This window comes from Lissotriton helveticus, chromosome 1_1 (assembly GCF_964261635.1).
Source record: "Lissotriton helveticus chromosome 1_1, aLisHel1.1, whole genome shotgun sequence".
NCBI lineage: Eukaryota > Metazoa > Chordata > Amphibia > Caudata > Salamandridae > Lissotriton > Lissotriton helveticus.
Window position 1 is genome coordinate 1,925,671,324 of NC_136057.1, and position 16,370 is coordinate 1,925,687,693.

Genomic DNA, 16,370 nt, shown 5'->3' on the forward strand with positions numbered 1-16,370 from the left:
TTCACGCTGTCCATCCTTTAAATTATTCTCTACTGCTGCGCTTCTCAATCGTGACACCGTTATTATGTGAACATGTACTCACATCGAGAAGTTATCCACCTTTCCGCTTTTACATCAAATCCTAGTTGACAGGTTTCATCAATCAAACCCGCACGATAGGAACTTCAAATTATCTGCCCGCAGGTCCTTTATTCGATCCCACGTCCTCGTCGCCAATTGTTGTGTGACAGATGGAGTCAATACAAAGATGTAAGTCACAAGTATTTAATTAGATAAATACAAAGGACCCGCAGGGAGCGGAAAAGATAACAACAGGTGATAACGGCCGCCAGCTGTCATATAGTGACAGTTATACTGACGTCATTTAAATAACATGTGAACATTCCATGATCTGTCATCGTGATGTCAGATCATGGAGATAGAAAACATACTGTTATCAAACTACCCCGCACTTAACAATACAGGAAGTACAACAGTATTCAACCTTTTCCGAAATATACGGTAAGTTTTATACTAGGCAGGACATTTCTCGCTATTGTTGGGCTTCCTAATGGTGCAAATCTTTGTCACTCTATTATTTGGCGAACCCAAAAGCAGCTCTTTTTAAGTCAGAGAAATTTATGTTGTTACAGCTTCAGCTGATTCCTTTGCCATGACGTCTTTGGAAAAATAATCGGTATAGGTGCCTTATAGTTATATAGGGAGTGGCACCCTCTGGTGGTTTTAAAGCAATATGAAACGAACTGGTGGAATAAAGAGAATAAACATAACCATTTCGCTTTATTAAACTCTGTGATTCCACCTGTAGAAAAGCAATAGATTAACTGGAGAGAACATCGACCTACGATCCCTATATAATCATTAGGAGGCACATGAGCAAAATATAGCCATGTACGTGTCGAGTATTTGACGTTAGGAGTGTTCCAAATGGATGTATTTTCATAAATACTTTGAGCTGTATTGGCTTATTTTCCATAGGTAAAGAAGATAAAGGGGTGTTCGTATAGATAAATTCTCCCTGACCCTGACTAATAGAACAAAGAAGTGAACTTTTGAAAATAAATTAGAGCCGAAAACTATACAAAACAGAAGGTTAGTGTGTAATTGTCGAACTGCTTGGCTTTCTTTTACAAAAAAAGTTGTTTACAAACAGAATATTGTTTAGACTTACATAACGACATATATTTCTAGATAATTCCTGCTGGAGAGGAAAAGTGGTTAAAAGACTGAATAGAGAAGTCGCCCGATAAATAGCTTGGACTAAAAGATTGCAGATGTGAGTTGTGGTAAGATTCATTTCCTAGATCCCTACTGCTAAAACAAGCCTTGGTAAGATCAGTGTTTGTGTAACAGACTGTACTTTTATTCTAGGAGTCCTACTTAATTTGAGGCCTCTCTGAAGAATAACGTATTTCACAGTCACTTGTATTGGAGGGTAAGAAAAATTCTTTGCAAATAGTATATAGCGTAGATCCCTCTAGTGTGGGCTACTATTACAACAATGGGTGGGTTTATGGAGGGCTTAATCAATTCTCGGCCCCCTTGTCTCTTCAAACAACCCGGATGATAAGTAGAGAGACCCATCAGCTGTAGGCGGGGTCCTTCTCCTCTAAACAGGGAAAAGACAGCTTATGTCTCTTTTTAGGTTTCGCCTGGCGTCCGCTGCGCAGCAGCGTTCGCGCAGGCGAAATCTGTTGATCTAGATTATGTGCCAATGTACCGCCTTAGTCTACCATTGGCTAGCTCCATAAATGGAGGCTAGCCATTGGCAGACATTGCTGTCCGTCACTCTTTGCCCGTCCGGACGCGAATCGGGGGCGTTCCCGTGCCTTTTTTTAAGTCCCGCCCCCTTCTTTCGTCACCCGCCCCTTCGCCCCTTTTTTTCATCACGGCATTTGTTTTTGTCGGCTTTTGTTTCCGCCCCTTCGCCTTTTTTTCATCACGGCATTTTGTTTTTGTCGGCTTTTGTTTGCCGCCCCTTTTTTTCCAGACTTTTTTTAATATTTATTTTTAGTTAATACTAATGGTAATGTGTGTTTAATGCTGACTCTTTACTAATGTGTTTATGTTGCTAATCTTATGTTTATTTCTGTGTTTTTAGGTCCAAGATGGCCCGTGGCGTCTCCGTGCAGCTGGGTGCACTGCTGTGCACGAACTGGTCCCGATATGCTGCTGTTTTGCTGTTAGAGGTAAGGCGTTTTGTTTATTTTGATATTCTAATCTTTATTTCTTTGTTTTTCAGGTCCAATATGGCCCGTGGCGTCTTAGTGCAGCTGTGTGCACTTCTGTGCACGAAGTTGTTCCGACTTGTATGTATGCTGCTCTTTTGCTGTTAGAGGTAAGGCGTTTTGTTTATTTTGATATTCTAATCTTTATTTCTTTGTTTTTCAGGTCCAAGATGGCCCGTGGCGTCTTCGTGCAGCTGTGTGCACTGCTGTGCACGAAGTTGTTCCGACTTGTATGTATGCTGCTCTTTTGCTGTTAGAGGTAAGGCGTTTTGTTTATTTTGATATTCTAATCTTTATTTCTTTGTTTTTCAGGGCCAATATGGCCTGTGGCGTCTTAGTGCAGCTGTGTGCACTTCTGTGCACGAACTGGTCCCGACATGCTGCTGTTGTGATGTTAGAGGTAAGGCGTTGCTGTTTTGATGTTAGAGGTAAGGCGTTTTGGTTATTTTGCTATTCTTATGTTTTTGTCTTTGTTTTTTAGGTCCAAGATGGCCTGTGGCGTCTTCGTGCAGCTGTGTGCACTGCTGTGCACGAAGTTGTTCCGACTTGTATGTATGCTGCTCTTTTGCTGTTAGAGGTAAGGCGTTTTGTTTATTTTGATATTCTAATCTTTATTTCTTTGTTTTTCAGGGCCAATATGGCCCGTGGCGTCTTAGTGCAGCTGTGTGCACTTCTGTGCACGAACTGGTCCCGACATGCTGCTGTTGTGATGTTAGAGGTAAGGCGTTGCTGTTTTGATGTTAGAGGTAAGGCGTTTTGGTTATTTTGCTATTCTTATGTTTTTGTCTTTGTTTTTTAGGTCCAAGATGGCCTGTGGCGTCTTCGTGCAGCTGTGTGCACTGCTGTGCACGAAGTTGTTCCGACTTTTATGTATGCTGCTCTTTTGCTGTTAGAGGTAAGGCGTTTTGTTTATTTTGATATTCTAATCTTTATTTCTTTGTTTTTCAGGTCCAATATGGCCCGTGGCGTGTTAGTGCAGCTGTGTGCACTTCTGTGCACGAACTGGTCCCGACATGCTGCTGTTTTGATGTTAGAGGTAAGGCGTTTTGTTTATTTTGATATTCTAAGCTTTATTTCTTTGTTTTTCAGGTCCAATATGGCCCGTGGCGTCTTAGTGCAGCTGTGTGCACTTCTGTGCACGAACTGGTCCCGACATGCTGCTGTTTTGATGTTAGAGGTAAGGCGTTTTGGTTATTTTGCTATTCTTATGTTTTTGTCTTTGTTTTTTAGGTCCAAGATGGCCCGTGGCGTCTTAGTGCAGCTGTGTGCACTTCTGTGCACGAACTGGTCCCGACATGCTGCTGTTTTGATGTTAGAGGTAAGGCATTTTGGTTATTTTGCTATTCTTATGTTTTTGTCTTTGTTTTTTAGGTCCAAGATGGCCCGTGGCGTCTTAGTGCAGCTGTGTGCACTTCTGTGCACGAACTGGTCCTGACATGCTGCTGTTGTGATGTTAGAGGTAAGGCGTTGCTGTTTTGATGTTAGAGGTAAGGCGTTTTGGTTATTTTGCTATTCTTATGTTTTTGTCTTTGTTTTTTAGGTCCAAGATGGCCTGTGGCGTCTTCGTGCAGCTGTGTGCACTGCTGTGCACGAAGTTGTTCCGACTTGTATGTATGCTGCTCTTTTGCTGTTAGAGGTAAGGCGTTTTGTTTATTTTGATATTCTAATCTTTATTTCTTTGTTTTTCAGGTCCAAGATGGCCCGTGGCGTCTTCGTGCAGCTGTGTGCACTGCTGTGCACGAAGTTGTTCCGACTTGTATGTATGCTGCTCTTTTGCTGTTAGAGGTAAGGCGTTTTGTTTATTTTGATATTCTAATCTTTATTTCTTTGTTTTTCAGGGCCAATATGGCCCGTGGCGTCTTAGTGCAGCTGTGTGCACTTCTGTGCACGAACTGGTCCCGACATGCTGCTGTTGTGATGTTAGAGGTAAGGCGTTGCTGTTTTGATGTTAGAGGTAAGGCGTTTTGGTTATTTTGCTATTCTTATGTTTTTGTCTTTGTTTTTTAGGTCCAAGATGGCCTGTGGCGTCTTCGTGCAGCTGTGTGCACTGCTGTGCACGAAGTTGTTCCGACTTGTATGTATGCTGCTCTTTTGCTGTTAGAGGTAAGGCGTTTTGTTTATTTTGATATTCTAATCTTTATTTCTTTGTTTTTCAGGTCCAATATGGCCCGTGGCGTCTTAGTGCAGCTGTGTGCACTTCTGTGCACGAACTGGTCCCGACATGCTGCTGTTTTGATGTTAGAGGTAAGGCGTTTTGGTTATTTTGCTATTCTTATGTTTTTGTCTTTGTTTTTTAGGTCCAAGATGGCCCGTGGCGTCTTCGTGCAGCTGTGTGCACTGCTGTGCACGAAGTTGTTCCGACTTGTATGTATGCTGCTCTTTTGCTGTTAGAGGTAATGCGTTTTGTTTATTTTGATATTCTAATCTTTATTTCTTTGTTTTTCAGGTCCAATATGGCCCGTGGCGTCTTAGTGCAGCTGTGTGCACTTCTGTGCACGAACTGGTCCCGACATGCTGCTGTTTTGCTGTTAGAGGTAAGGCGTTTTGTTTATTTTGATATTCTAAGCTTTATTTCTTTGTTTTTCAGGTCCAATATGGCCCGTGGCGTCTTAGTGCAGCTGTGTGCACTTCTGTGCACGAACTGGTCCCGACATGCTGCTGTTTTGATGTTAGAGGTAAGGCGTTTTGGTTATTTTGCTATTCTTATGTTTTTGTCTTTGTTTTTTAGGTCCAAGATGGCCCGTGGCGTCTTCGTGCAGCTGTGTGCACTGCTGTGCACGAAGTTGTTCCGACTTGTATGTATGCTGCTCTTTTGCTGTTAGAGGTAATGCGTTTTGTTTATTTTGATATTCTAATCTTTATTGCTTTGTTTTTCAGGTCCAATATGGCCCGTGGCGTCTTAGTGCAGCTGTGTGCACTTCTGTGCACGAACTGGTCCCGACATGCTGCTGTTTTGATGTTAGAGGTAAGGCGTTTTGGTTATTTTGCTATTCTTATGTTTTTGTCTTTGTTTTTTAGGTCCAAGATGGCCCGTGGCGTCTTCGTGCAGCTGTGTGCACTGCTGTGCACGAAGTTGTTCCGACTTGTATGTATGCTGCTCTTTTGCTGTTAGAGGTAATGCGTTTTGTTTATTTTGATATTCTAATCTTTATTTCTTTGTTTTTCAGGTCCAATATGGCCCGTGGCGTCTTAGTGCAGCTGTGTGCACTTCTGTGCACGAACTGGTCCCGACATGCTGCTGTTTTGATGTTAGAGGTAAGGCGTTTTGGTTATTTTGCTATTGTTATGTTTTTGTCTTTGTTTTTTAGGTCCAAGATGGCCCGTGGCGTCTTCGTGCAGCTGTGTGCACTGCTGTGCACGAAGTTGTTCCGACTTGTATGTATGCTGCTCTTTTGCTGTTAGAGGTAATGCGTTTTGTTTATTTTGATATTCTAATCTTTATTTCTTTGTTTTTCAGGTCCAATATGGCCCGTGGCGTCTTAGTGCAGCTGTGTGCACTTCTGTGCACGAAGTTGTTCCGACTTGTATGTATGCTGCTCTTTTGCTGTTAGAGGTAAGGCATTTTGTTCATTTTGATATTCTAATCTTTATTTCTTTGTTTTTCAGGTCCAATATGACCCGTGGCGTCTTAATGCAGCTGTGTGCACTTCTGTGCACGAACTGGTCCCGACATGCTGCTCTTTTGCTGTTAGAGGTAAGGCGTTTTGTTTATTTTGATATTCTAATCTTTATTTCTTTGTTTTTCAGGTCCAATATGGCCCGTGGCGTCTTAGTGCAGCTGTGTGCACGAACTGGTCCCGACATGCTGCTGTTGTGATGTTAGAGGTAAGGCGTTTTGGTTATTTTGCTATTCCTATGTTTTTGTCTTTGTTTTTTAGGTCCAAGATGGCCCGTGGAGTCTTCGTGCAGCTGTGTGCACTGCTGTGCACGAAGTTGTTGCGACTTGTATGTATGCTGCTCTTTTGCTGTTAGAGGTAAGGCGTTTTGTTTATTTTGATATTCTAATCTTTATTTCTTTGTTTTTCAGGTCCAATATGGCCCGTGGCGTCTTAGTGCAGCTGTGTGCACTTCTGTGCACGAACTGGTCCCGACATGCTGCTGTTTTGCTGTTAGAGGTAAGGCGTTTTGGTTATTTTGATATTCTAATCTTTATTTCTTTGTTTTTCAGGTCCAATATGGCCCGTGGCGTCTTAGTGCAGCTGTGTGCACGAACTGGTCCCGACATGCTGCTGTTGTGATGTTAGAGGTAAGGCGTTTTGGTTATTTTGCTATTCCTATGTTTTTGTCTTTGTTTTTTAGGTCCAAGATGGCCCGTGGCGTCTTCGTGCAGCTGTGTGCACTGCTGTGCACGAAGTTGTTGCGACTTGTATGTATGCTGCTCTTTTGCTGTTAGAGGTAAGGCGTTTTGTTTATTTTGATATTCTAATCTTTATTTCTTTGTTTTTCAGGTCCAATATGGCCCGTGGCGTCTTATTGCAGCTGTGTGCACTTCTGTGCACGAACTGGTCCCGACATGCTGCTGTTTTGATGTTAGAGGTAAGGCGTTTTGGTTATTTTGCTATTCTTATGTTTTTGTCTTTGTTTTTCAGGCTGTCTCGGCTTTCATAAGGTAATTGCTATTTTGTGCCAATGTTTTATTGAACTTGTCAACATAAGATGTTTTTGTTGGTTGCATTTTCTTTACAGGCGGCTGCAAAACTGATCTGACTTTACTGCTAATGTGAGTTTAATGCTATTGAGGCTTTCTGTGTCCCGTTGTCGACTTTACTGCTAATGTGTGTTTAATGTTATGAAGAATGTTTTAGTCAATGCGTTACTATTGGATGTCTTTCGTTCTGATATATTTTTAGGGGGTGTACTTTATTTAAAAATGGCAGTGTGGGGCACGTTTTTATGGTAAAAGGCAGATGGTGATGTCTTAGGTGTTGTGTTTGTGTAAGTGTGCTTTTTGCATAACTTTATTTTCCAATTAGATAGTAGTTTCATTGTGTTTATTTTAATTTTACAATAGGCTTTTCATGTGACTATAGCTTACTGTTTATTCTATTTAATATTGCATTTTATTCGCGAATCTGCTGTTCGTATCATTTGCCGGAGGAAAGTTTTGCATTGGAATACGTCAGGGTGGGGCACGTTATAGATTTAATTAGCGGTAAGCGCCATCTTTTCCAGACTTAGGAGCATAAAGTAATTGCTATTTTGTGCTAATGTTTTTTTGAAATTGTCAACATAAGATGTATTTGTTGTTTGCATTTTATTTACAGGCGGTTGCAAAACTGATCTGACTTTACTGCTAATGTGTGTTTAATGCTATTGTGGCTTTCTGTGTCCCGTCGTTGACTTTAGTGCTAATGTGTGTTTAATGTTATTAAGGCTTTCTGTGTTCCGTCGTTGACTTTACTGCTAATGTGTCTGGATTTTGTAATTTCTTTCAAGGCTTATCCCGTGTCCCATCGTGCCTGGCTGTCGTCTCCGTTTCCCGTTGTCCATGTATTCCTTTCCTATACTTTTAGAGGTAAGCCGTTTTGACTTTACTGCTAATGTGTGTTTATTTAAAAATAACTTTGTAGCCTTATCTCGTGCCCCGTAGTGCATAGCTGTGGTCTTTGTTTCCTGTTGTTCATGGACTCATTTGCCATCTATGTATGCTGATGTTCCCGTGTTAAAGGTACAGTTAAGCGATTTGGACTTTGCTTACAATGTGTGGTGTTGTTTTTATGGTAAAAGGCAGATGGTGATGTCTTAGGTGTCGTGTTTGTGTAAGTGTGCTTTTTGCATTACTTTATTCTCCAATGACATAGTACTTTCGTTTGGTTTATTTTAATTTTACATTAGGCTTTTCGTGTAAATATAGCTCACTGTTTATTCAATTTATTATTGCATTTTTTTTCGCGAAACTGCTGTTGGTGTCATTTGTATCTTTTGTCGGAGGGAAGTACAGCATTGGAATACGTCAGGGTGGGGCACGTTTTAGATTTAATTCGCGGGAAGCGCCACCTTTTCCAGACTTCAAGTAGCTTAATGTAAGTGCTGTATTATACCAATGTTTTACTGTAATAGGTGACTTTAGATGGCTTTGTTTACTTTTTCTTTACAGGCAACTGCAATAGAATTATGTATGCTGATGATCGCGTCTTAGAGGTAGAGGTAAGCCATTATGACTTTGCTAATAATGTATTTTTCCACATTCGCTTTTTAGGCTTATCCCGTGTCCCGTCGTGCCTGGCTTTTGTCTTCGTTTCCCGTTGGGCATGTACTCCTTTGCCGGGTATGTATGGTGATGTTCGCGTCTTAGAGGTACATATAAGCCATTTTGCCTTGGCTTCTTATGTATTTTTTTTACACATTTTAGGCTTATCTCGTGTCCTGTCGTTCGTGGCGTCTCCAGGGAAAACATCGTATGTCAAATGCTCTTTATATTTGCTTTTGCGTTTGTTTTACAAATAGATCGCAACTCGTCTCCCCTCTGCCGTCTCTGCTCACTATCTCTCCCACTACTACACTATCTCTCATTCACTCTCTCTCTACATCAATCTCTACATCACTACTCAACTCTCTCTTTCTAATAGCATCACAATATCACTACTACAGTAACTACCTCTCTAACACACAACTTCACAACTTCACTCTCTCTATCTCACTACCTCACCCTCTCTACATCACTCCCTCACTCTATCTATTACTATCTCACTATCTCACTGCTTCACTATATCATGACACTCTCAAAAATTCACTACAACACTCTCACTACTTCACAACTTGACTCTCTCTCTCTCTCTCTCTCTCTCTCTCTCTCTAACTCACTGCTTCACTCTCTCTCTATCTCACTACCTCACACTCTCTCTATATACTACATCACTCTATTTCTATCTCACTATCTCTCTCTCACTATATCACGATACTCTCTAAAGTTCACTACATCACTCTCTCACTACCACACAACTTCACTCTCTCTCTAACTCACTACGGCACTCTCTCTCTCTCTCTCTCAAATACACTAACTCACTTTCACTCTCTCATACACTACCTCACTCTCTCTCTAGCTCAGTACTTCACAACATCTCTCTGTTTCTATCTCAATACAGCACAACAACTCTCACCCTCACTACCTCATTTTTTTACTACCTCACTCTCTCTCACTACCTCACTCTATATCTACTTCACTCTCCCACAAAACAAAAAAAACTACATCACTACTCAAATTATATCTATAACACTATCTCACTCTCTCTCTCTCATAACTCTCTCCATAACATGACTCTATCTATTTCCATATCACTCTCACTACCTAACTATAACACAAGTCACTCACTCAAAAAATAACTTCAACACTCTCTCGCTGACTCACTCTCTATCTCACTAGCTCACAAGTTCACTCTCTCTCTGCAACTCACTACGTCACTCTCTATCTCACTAACTCACTCTCTCTTTCTATCTCACTAAGTCACTTTCACTCTCTCTTAAAGTACTTCAGTCCTTCTCTATCTCACTATGTCATAACATCACTCATTGTTTCAATCTCACTACCACCAAAATAACTCCATCACTAACTCACTCTTTCACTACCTCACTCTCTCTGTCTCACTCTATCTACCTCACTCTCTCTCTCACTACCTCACTCTCTCTATTTCTATCTCACTAAGTCACTTTCACTCTCTTTCACTACCTCACTGTCTGTCTCTGTTTTCGTTCAGACGTAAGCCATTTTTTTTTTTTGGGGTCATCTTATGTTTATTCTCTCTTTTCTAGGTTCAACATGGCCCATGGCGATTCCCTTCAGCGATGTACACCGCTGTGCACGGAGTTGTTCAGACAGGTATGTATGTTGATTTTAGCTTATGTTAGAGGTAAGGCATATTTTTATTTTTACACTGCACTGTCCTTTTACTGCTGCACTCTCTCCTCAGCCTACCCCTGCGCCATCGCTTCACTGCTGCACTCTCTGCTCAGACCCCCCCCCCCCACCCCATCTAGGCTGCAGCTCACACTCCTCCACTGCACCATCACTCACTGCTGCACTCTCTCCTCAGCCTCTCACGGTACCATCGTTTCACTGATGCACTCTCCTCAGCCTCTTACTGCACCATCCTTTCACTCTCTCATCAGCTCCACTATACAGTCTCTTACCTGTTGCACTCTCCTCAGTCTCTCACTGCACCATCCTTTCACTCCCGCACTCTCTCCTCAGCCTTTCCCTGCACCATCCTTTCACTGATGCACTCTCTCCTCAGCCTCTCCCTGCACTGTCCCTTCACTGATGCACTCTCCTCAGCCTCTCCCTGCACCGTCCATTCACTCTCTCCTCAGCTCCACTATACCGTTCCGTCGAACTCTCTCTCTCACTACCTTACTCTCTCTATCACTACCTCACTCTCTCTTTCACTAACTCACTATCTCTCTCACTACGTCACTCTCTCACACTACTACACTATCTCTCATTCACTCGCTCTCTACATCAATCTCTACCTCACTACTCAACTCTCTTTCTCACAGCATCACAATATCACTACCACAGTAACTACCTCTCTAACACACAACTTCACAACTTCACTCTATCTATCTCACTACCTCACCCTCTCTACATCACTCCCTCACTCTATCTATTACTATCTCACTATCTCACTGCCTCACTATATCATGACACTCTCAAAAATTCACTACAACACTCTCACTACTTCACAACTTGACTCTCTCTCTCTCTCTCTCTCTAACTCACTGCTTCACTCTCTCTCTATCTCACTACCTCACACTCTCTCTATATACTACATCACTCTATTTCTATCTCACTATCTCTCACTATATCACGATACTCTCTAAAGTTCACTACATCACTCTCTCACTACCACACAACTTCACTCTCTCTCTAACTCACTACGGCACTCTCTCTCTCTCTCTCAAATACACTAACTCACTTTCACTCTCTCATACACTACCTCACTCTCTCTCTAGCTCAGTACTTCACAACATCTCTCTGTTTCTATCTCAATACAGCACAACAACTCTCACCCTCACTACCTCATTTTTTTACTACCTCACTCTCTCTCACTACCTCACTCTATATCTACTTCACTCTCCCACAAAACAAAAAAAACTACATCACTACTCAAATTATATCTATAACACTATCTCACTCTCTCTCTCTCATAACTCTCTCCATAACATGACTCTATCTATTTCCATATCACTCTCACTACCTAACTATAACACAAGTCACTCACTCAAAAAATAACTTCAACACTCTCTCGCTGACTCACTCTCTATCTCACTAGCTCACAAGTTCACTCTCTCTCTGCAACTCACTACGTCACTCTCTATCTCACTAACTCACTCTCTCTTTCTATCTCACTAAGTCACTTTCACTCTCTCTTAAAGTACTTCAGTCCTTCTCTATCTCACTATGTCATAACATCACTCATTGTTTCAATCTCACTACCACCAAAATAACTCCATCACTAACTCACTCTTTCACTACCTCACTCTCTCTGTCTCACTCTATCTACCTCACTCTCTCTCTCACTACCTCACTCTCTCTATTTCTATCTCACTAAGTCACTTTCACTCTCTTTCACTACCTCACTGTCTGTCTCTGTTTTCGTTCAGACGTAAGCCATTTTTTTTTTGGGTCATCTTATGTTTATTCTCTCTTTTCTAGGTTCAACATGGCCCATGGCGATTCCCTTCAGCGATGTACACCGCTGTGCACGGAGTTGTTCAGACAGGTATGTATGTTGATTTTCGCTTATGTTAGAGGTAAGGCATATTTTTATTTTTACACTGCACTGTCCTTTTACTGCTGCAGTCTCTCCTCAGCCTATCCCTGCGCCATCGCTTCACTGCTGCACTCTCTGCTCAGCCCCCCCCCACCCCATCTAGGCTGCAGCTCACACTCCTCCACTGCACCATCACTCACTGCTGCACTCTCTCCTCAGCCTCTCACGGTACCATCGCTTCACTGATGCACTCTCCTCAGCCTCTTACTGCACCATCCTTTCACTCTCTCATCAGCTCCACTATACAGTCTCTTACCTGTTGCACTCTCCTCAGTCTCTCACTGCACCATCCTTTCACTCCCGCACTCTCTCCTTAGCCTTTCCCTGCACCATCCTTTCACTGATGCACTCTCTCCTCAGCCTCTCCCTGCACTGTCCCTTCACTGATGCACTCTCCTCAGCCTCTCCCTGCACCGTCCCTTCACTCTCTCCTCAGCTCCACTATACCGTTCCGTCGAACTCTCTCTCTCACTACCTCACTCTCTCTATCACTACCTCACTCTCTCTTTCACTAACTCACTATCTCTCTCACTACGTCACTCTCTCACACTACTACACTATCTCTCATTCACTCGCTCTCTACATCAATCTCTACCTCACTACTCAACTCTCTTTCTCACAGCATCACAATATCACTACCATAGGAACTATCTCTCTAACACACTACTTCACAACTTAACTCTCTCTATCTCACTACCTCACTCTCTCTACATCACTACCTAACTCTATCTATTACTATCTCACTATCTCATTCTCACTATATCACGACACACTCTCTCATTTATGGTAATTTTACAATGCAACGGTTTTGCCTTTGGAAAAGTTAGAGCTATTGGCAATGTAAATGACAATGCCATTTATTTATCTGTTTTCAAAACCAACACATAAATACAAATTTTGTCATTTACAATGCCAATAGCTCAAACTTTTCCAAAGGCGAAACCGTTGCATTGTAAATGCTTGTTGTAAATAGTGATGAGTAATCACATGTTTTCTCCATAAATGATCCTTAGCCATCCATTTGTAAAATATATGTGCACGTAGACTCTAATCAGGTCATAGACTGTAAAAATGAGATTATGTTATTTACTGTCCTTCTGTAAATATATTCGTGAAGGATATGCACAACAAGTTGTGTTTGTCATTACAGATATCCTGTATTCACCCTGCACGCAGAAAGTGATTCTGTTAAGGTCCTGAGGAAGGTGGTACAAGCCCACCGAAACGCGCGTCGACCGACCTAGCGTGTAAACCCACATAACATTCTGTGGTTGTCACTCAGCCAGAGTTGTTCTCTGTAAAAACCTTTTATACAGAAGGAGTGGTTGTTTGTTAAACGGTGTGTATGCAAGAATATGTATGAATGACTGGTGTATGGTAATTGGGTGTAGGTATCTGTGTAGTTTTATAAAGTTTTGTGTACTGTATCAAAAAATGAAAAAAAGTATCATGATTATGATGTATGTTTTTATATTTGTTCTGAATATTTAAAAATCAACACTATGAAGTTGTGAGAAAAGAAATTTTGCTATATGGAAAATCTTTATGATATATTCACTCACTTCCTACTCTGAAAAAAAGAAATACATTTTGATAAATCTACAAACACTTGTTATTGGCATATCTTGGAGGACATGCAATTTGTATATGTACTGAGACATTGTTTAAAATATGAAAGCCACAAGGGAAATTCGTTATTTTCAGACATGGCCATATGCAAATCAGTCTGGCCCTCTGCCTCATGGGAACAGTCCATTCACGCACTGGGTTGAGTGCTTGCAATGTTCAACATTCCGACCATTATCCCCTTTGGTTTTGCTTTGTTAGCCCTAAGTTGGCAGGGTATGCTCAGACATGGGTCCCTTGCTCACTTTGCCACTGGATTCAAGCTAGCTTGGCTGATTATAGCTGATTAGGCAGAAACTGGTCCCAGGATGCTTGTTTCCGGTCCAGGGAAGACATGGCTTGGCAATTTGGGCTGGACTGTTCCCATGAGTCAGTGTGAAAGAGTACTTTAGCTCCAGTGCCCTTTATTGCACGACCTCTTCCACAGGGCTGTCTTGAGAGGGCCCCGGGGTAGTTAGAGAGCTTTTTGGAAGGAGCGGTGGGGGGGGAGTTGGATGGGAAGGAGGGGCTCATGAGACTGCTGGGTTTTTCCGTCCTGCCATGATAATGCCATTGCTGCAAGTGGTGATTGAGTCCACAATTTACTACAAGGGTTTCTTAAAGGAAATTAGTGAGCTATATATATTTTTTGTATATCTTTTGTAGTGATTAATTAGTAACAGAAATCTATCAATTGACAAGGACTCATGGATGTAACTGTACAGCAACAATAAAATCTGCATCAACAATTTAACTAGATGCAGCAAAACTTTGAAAAGGCAGTGAGCGGAGTTTGTCCGAGCTAAATAGATGCTGGCTTATTTGCAAACTATACTGCCTTGCATGGATTTTAATCTCTAATAATGCTGATGTATAAATAGATAACGAATTTGACCCTCCAAAAAACGATTAGCAATACTACCTTGAAGGTGCTATCTGCTTGTACTCTACTTGCGACCCTTCCCATGTGCTAAATTCACATATCCATTCACATAGAGGTGGCTCAGTTTTCAAAGTGTGCTTAAAAACGCCCATTGCTCAATTGAGACCATTACTGCACACAATTACAAGAACAAGAGATTAGATCCAGTTTCATAAGCTAATTAGCTTTCCATTATAATCTGCTTAATTTTGCTTGTGAACTCACTGCCTTGAATGTATGTGTTGATGCTGGAAAAAGCAAGCTCCCATTTTAAGTCCATTTAAAGAAGTACAGTCTATCATTTACATTAGTGGTGGCCAACCAAGTTCCAGGATGGTTCAATCCAAGCTAGATTCTCAGTTTAGCCATATAATATCCATTTAAATACAATTTGCTTAGTAGTTATCATGAAAATCAGAAGTGTACCTACATTGGAGACCACTGTTGAACAACATTACGAGGGCCAAAATGTAGCATTTTACAAACAGTCAATGGAGAAATGAATATCGTCTTGTTTCAGACATTTCAGCTTTTGGATTAGTTTACTATCCATTCCCCTAGAATAGAACAGATTTTACAAGGAAGGGAATGCATAAGGAAGTGTAGGTCATGAGGTAGGGCACCTCAAGCACCTTGTCAGCTTATCAAACCAATCTGCTGGGTACTTTCTGGTTTTCAGTTGTGGGTGTGAATCATTGAAAATGAAAAATAAACTCTACACAATTCCACTCCACTCCAGTCTATGCCACTGTACTCTATACCAATCAACTATGGCATTCCAATCCACATCACTCCACTTCAGGCTACGACACTCTTCTCTACACCACTCCTCGTGCACACAATGGCACTCTGTCATTCTACTCTCCACCACTCCTCTCCTCTCTATGCCACTCTACTCTACGCCATTACACTCTAGGCCACTCCATTTCAATCTAGATTTCTCTACGCCACTCTGCTCTAGCCTACTCTAGTCTATGGTACTCTACTGTATGCCACTCCACTCTACGCGCTTACAGGCTACATCACTGTCCTCTAAACCATGCCGGTAACCTTTAGAAGCAACACTTCTGCACAACAGAGCTAAAATACATTGGAAAAGCTGATAGCTCTAACACAAGCAAGACCTATTGGCTTTGCCAGTGCTTGTTTTTAAAGAGCAGGCAGTGGTACCATAGACCACTGACTGCTCCTAAAAATGTTTTCCCAATGATTCTCAGAGGTGAAAGGGTCTTTCGTGGACCTCTTCCCATATGCAAATGTATTACCCCCATCTTTGAGTTGGCAGTAGATTGTGAATGTTTTGTGAGCACATTTCAGTAGCAAAACATTTGTAAATAACACTGCAGTTGGGCTTGACCCTTTCTGCAAGGTCAAACCCAAACATGTTGTCTTCCCCCTTTGCTGAATTCGTTTTTGTTAGCCTTAGGACTCTATGCCCTTTCCTACGGCTAAACAGTGAAAATGGGAGTACGCTCTTTCCTTAAGACATGGTAGAATTGGCATGTACCCAATTGGCATATTTAATGTATTTATTAGGCCCTAGTAAAGTTGTGCTCCATGTACCCAGTGCCTGTAAATAAAATTCTACTATTGGGTCTGCAGCTCGAATAGTGGCAACCACTTAAGTAGGCCTTGAAGCATGCCTCAGGCTTGCAATTGAAGCCTGTGTGTGCAGTGTAAAATGGCATTTGTACCTGGCAAAATAAACCTTTTGCCAGGCCCAAACCTTCCTTTTTAATACGTATAAGTCACCCCTAGGGTAGGCCCTGGACAGCCCAGAGGACAGGGTGCAATGTATTTAAGAAGTAGGACATGTACATTTACATTTTACATGTGCTGGTAGTG

The 16,370-nt window shown here is 41.8% G+C and overlaps 1 protein-coding gene and 1 long non-coding RNA gene across 3 annotated transcripts; both read left to right on the forward strand.

Moving 5' to 3' along the window:
- Positions 1-475: 475 nt before the first annotated feature.
- On the forward strand, positions 476-14,041 carry LOC144775850 (uncharacterized). 2 transcript variants are annotated; one of them, XR_013600567.1, is made up of 5 exons: positions 476-501; positions 979-1,092; positions 1,192-1,286; positions 1,372-1,435; positions 13,149-14,041. It is a non-coding gene; the product is annotated as an uncharacterized LOC144775850 (long non-coding RNA). The 2 variants fall into 2 exon arrangements; XR_013600568.1 differs by having other exon boundaries at positions 1,192-1,276.
- LOC144818260 (uncharacterized) lies at positions 8,195-11,976 on the forward strand. The gene is made up of 4 exons (XM_078675522.1): positions 8,195-8,496; positions 8,581-8,626; positions 9,978-10,044; positions 11,881-11,976. Exons 1-4 carry the CDS (start codon positions 8,343-8,345, stop codon positions 11,974-11,976), a joined length of 363 nt encoding a protein of 120 aa, XP_078531648.1. The 5' UTR covers positions 8,195-8,342.
- Positions 14,042-16,370: the final 2,329 nt, after the last annotated feature.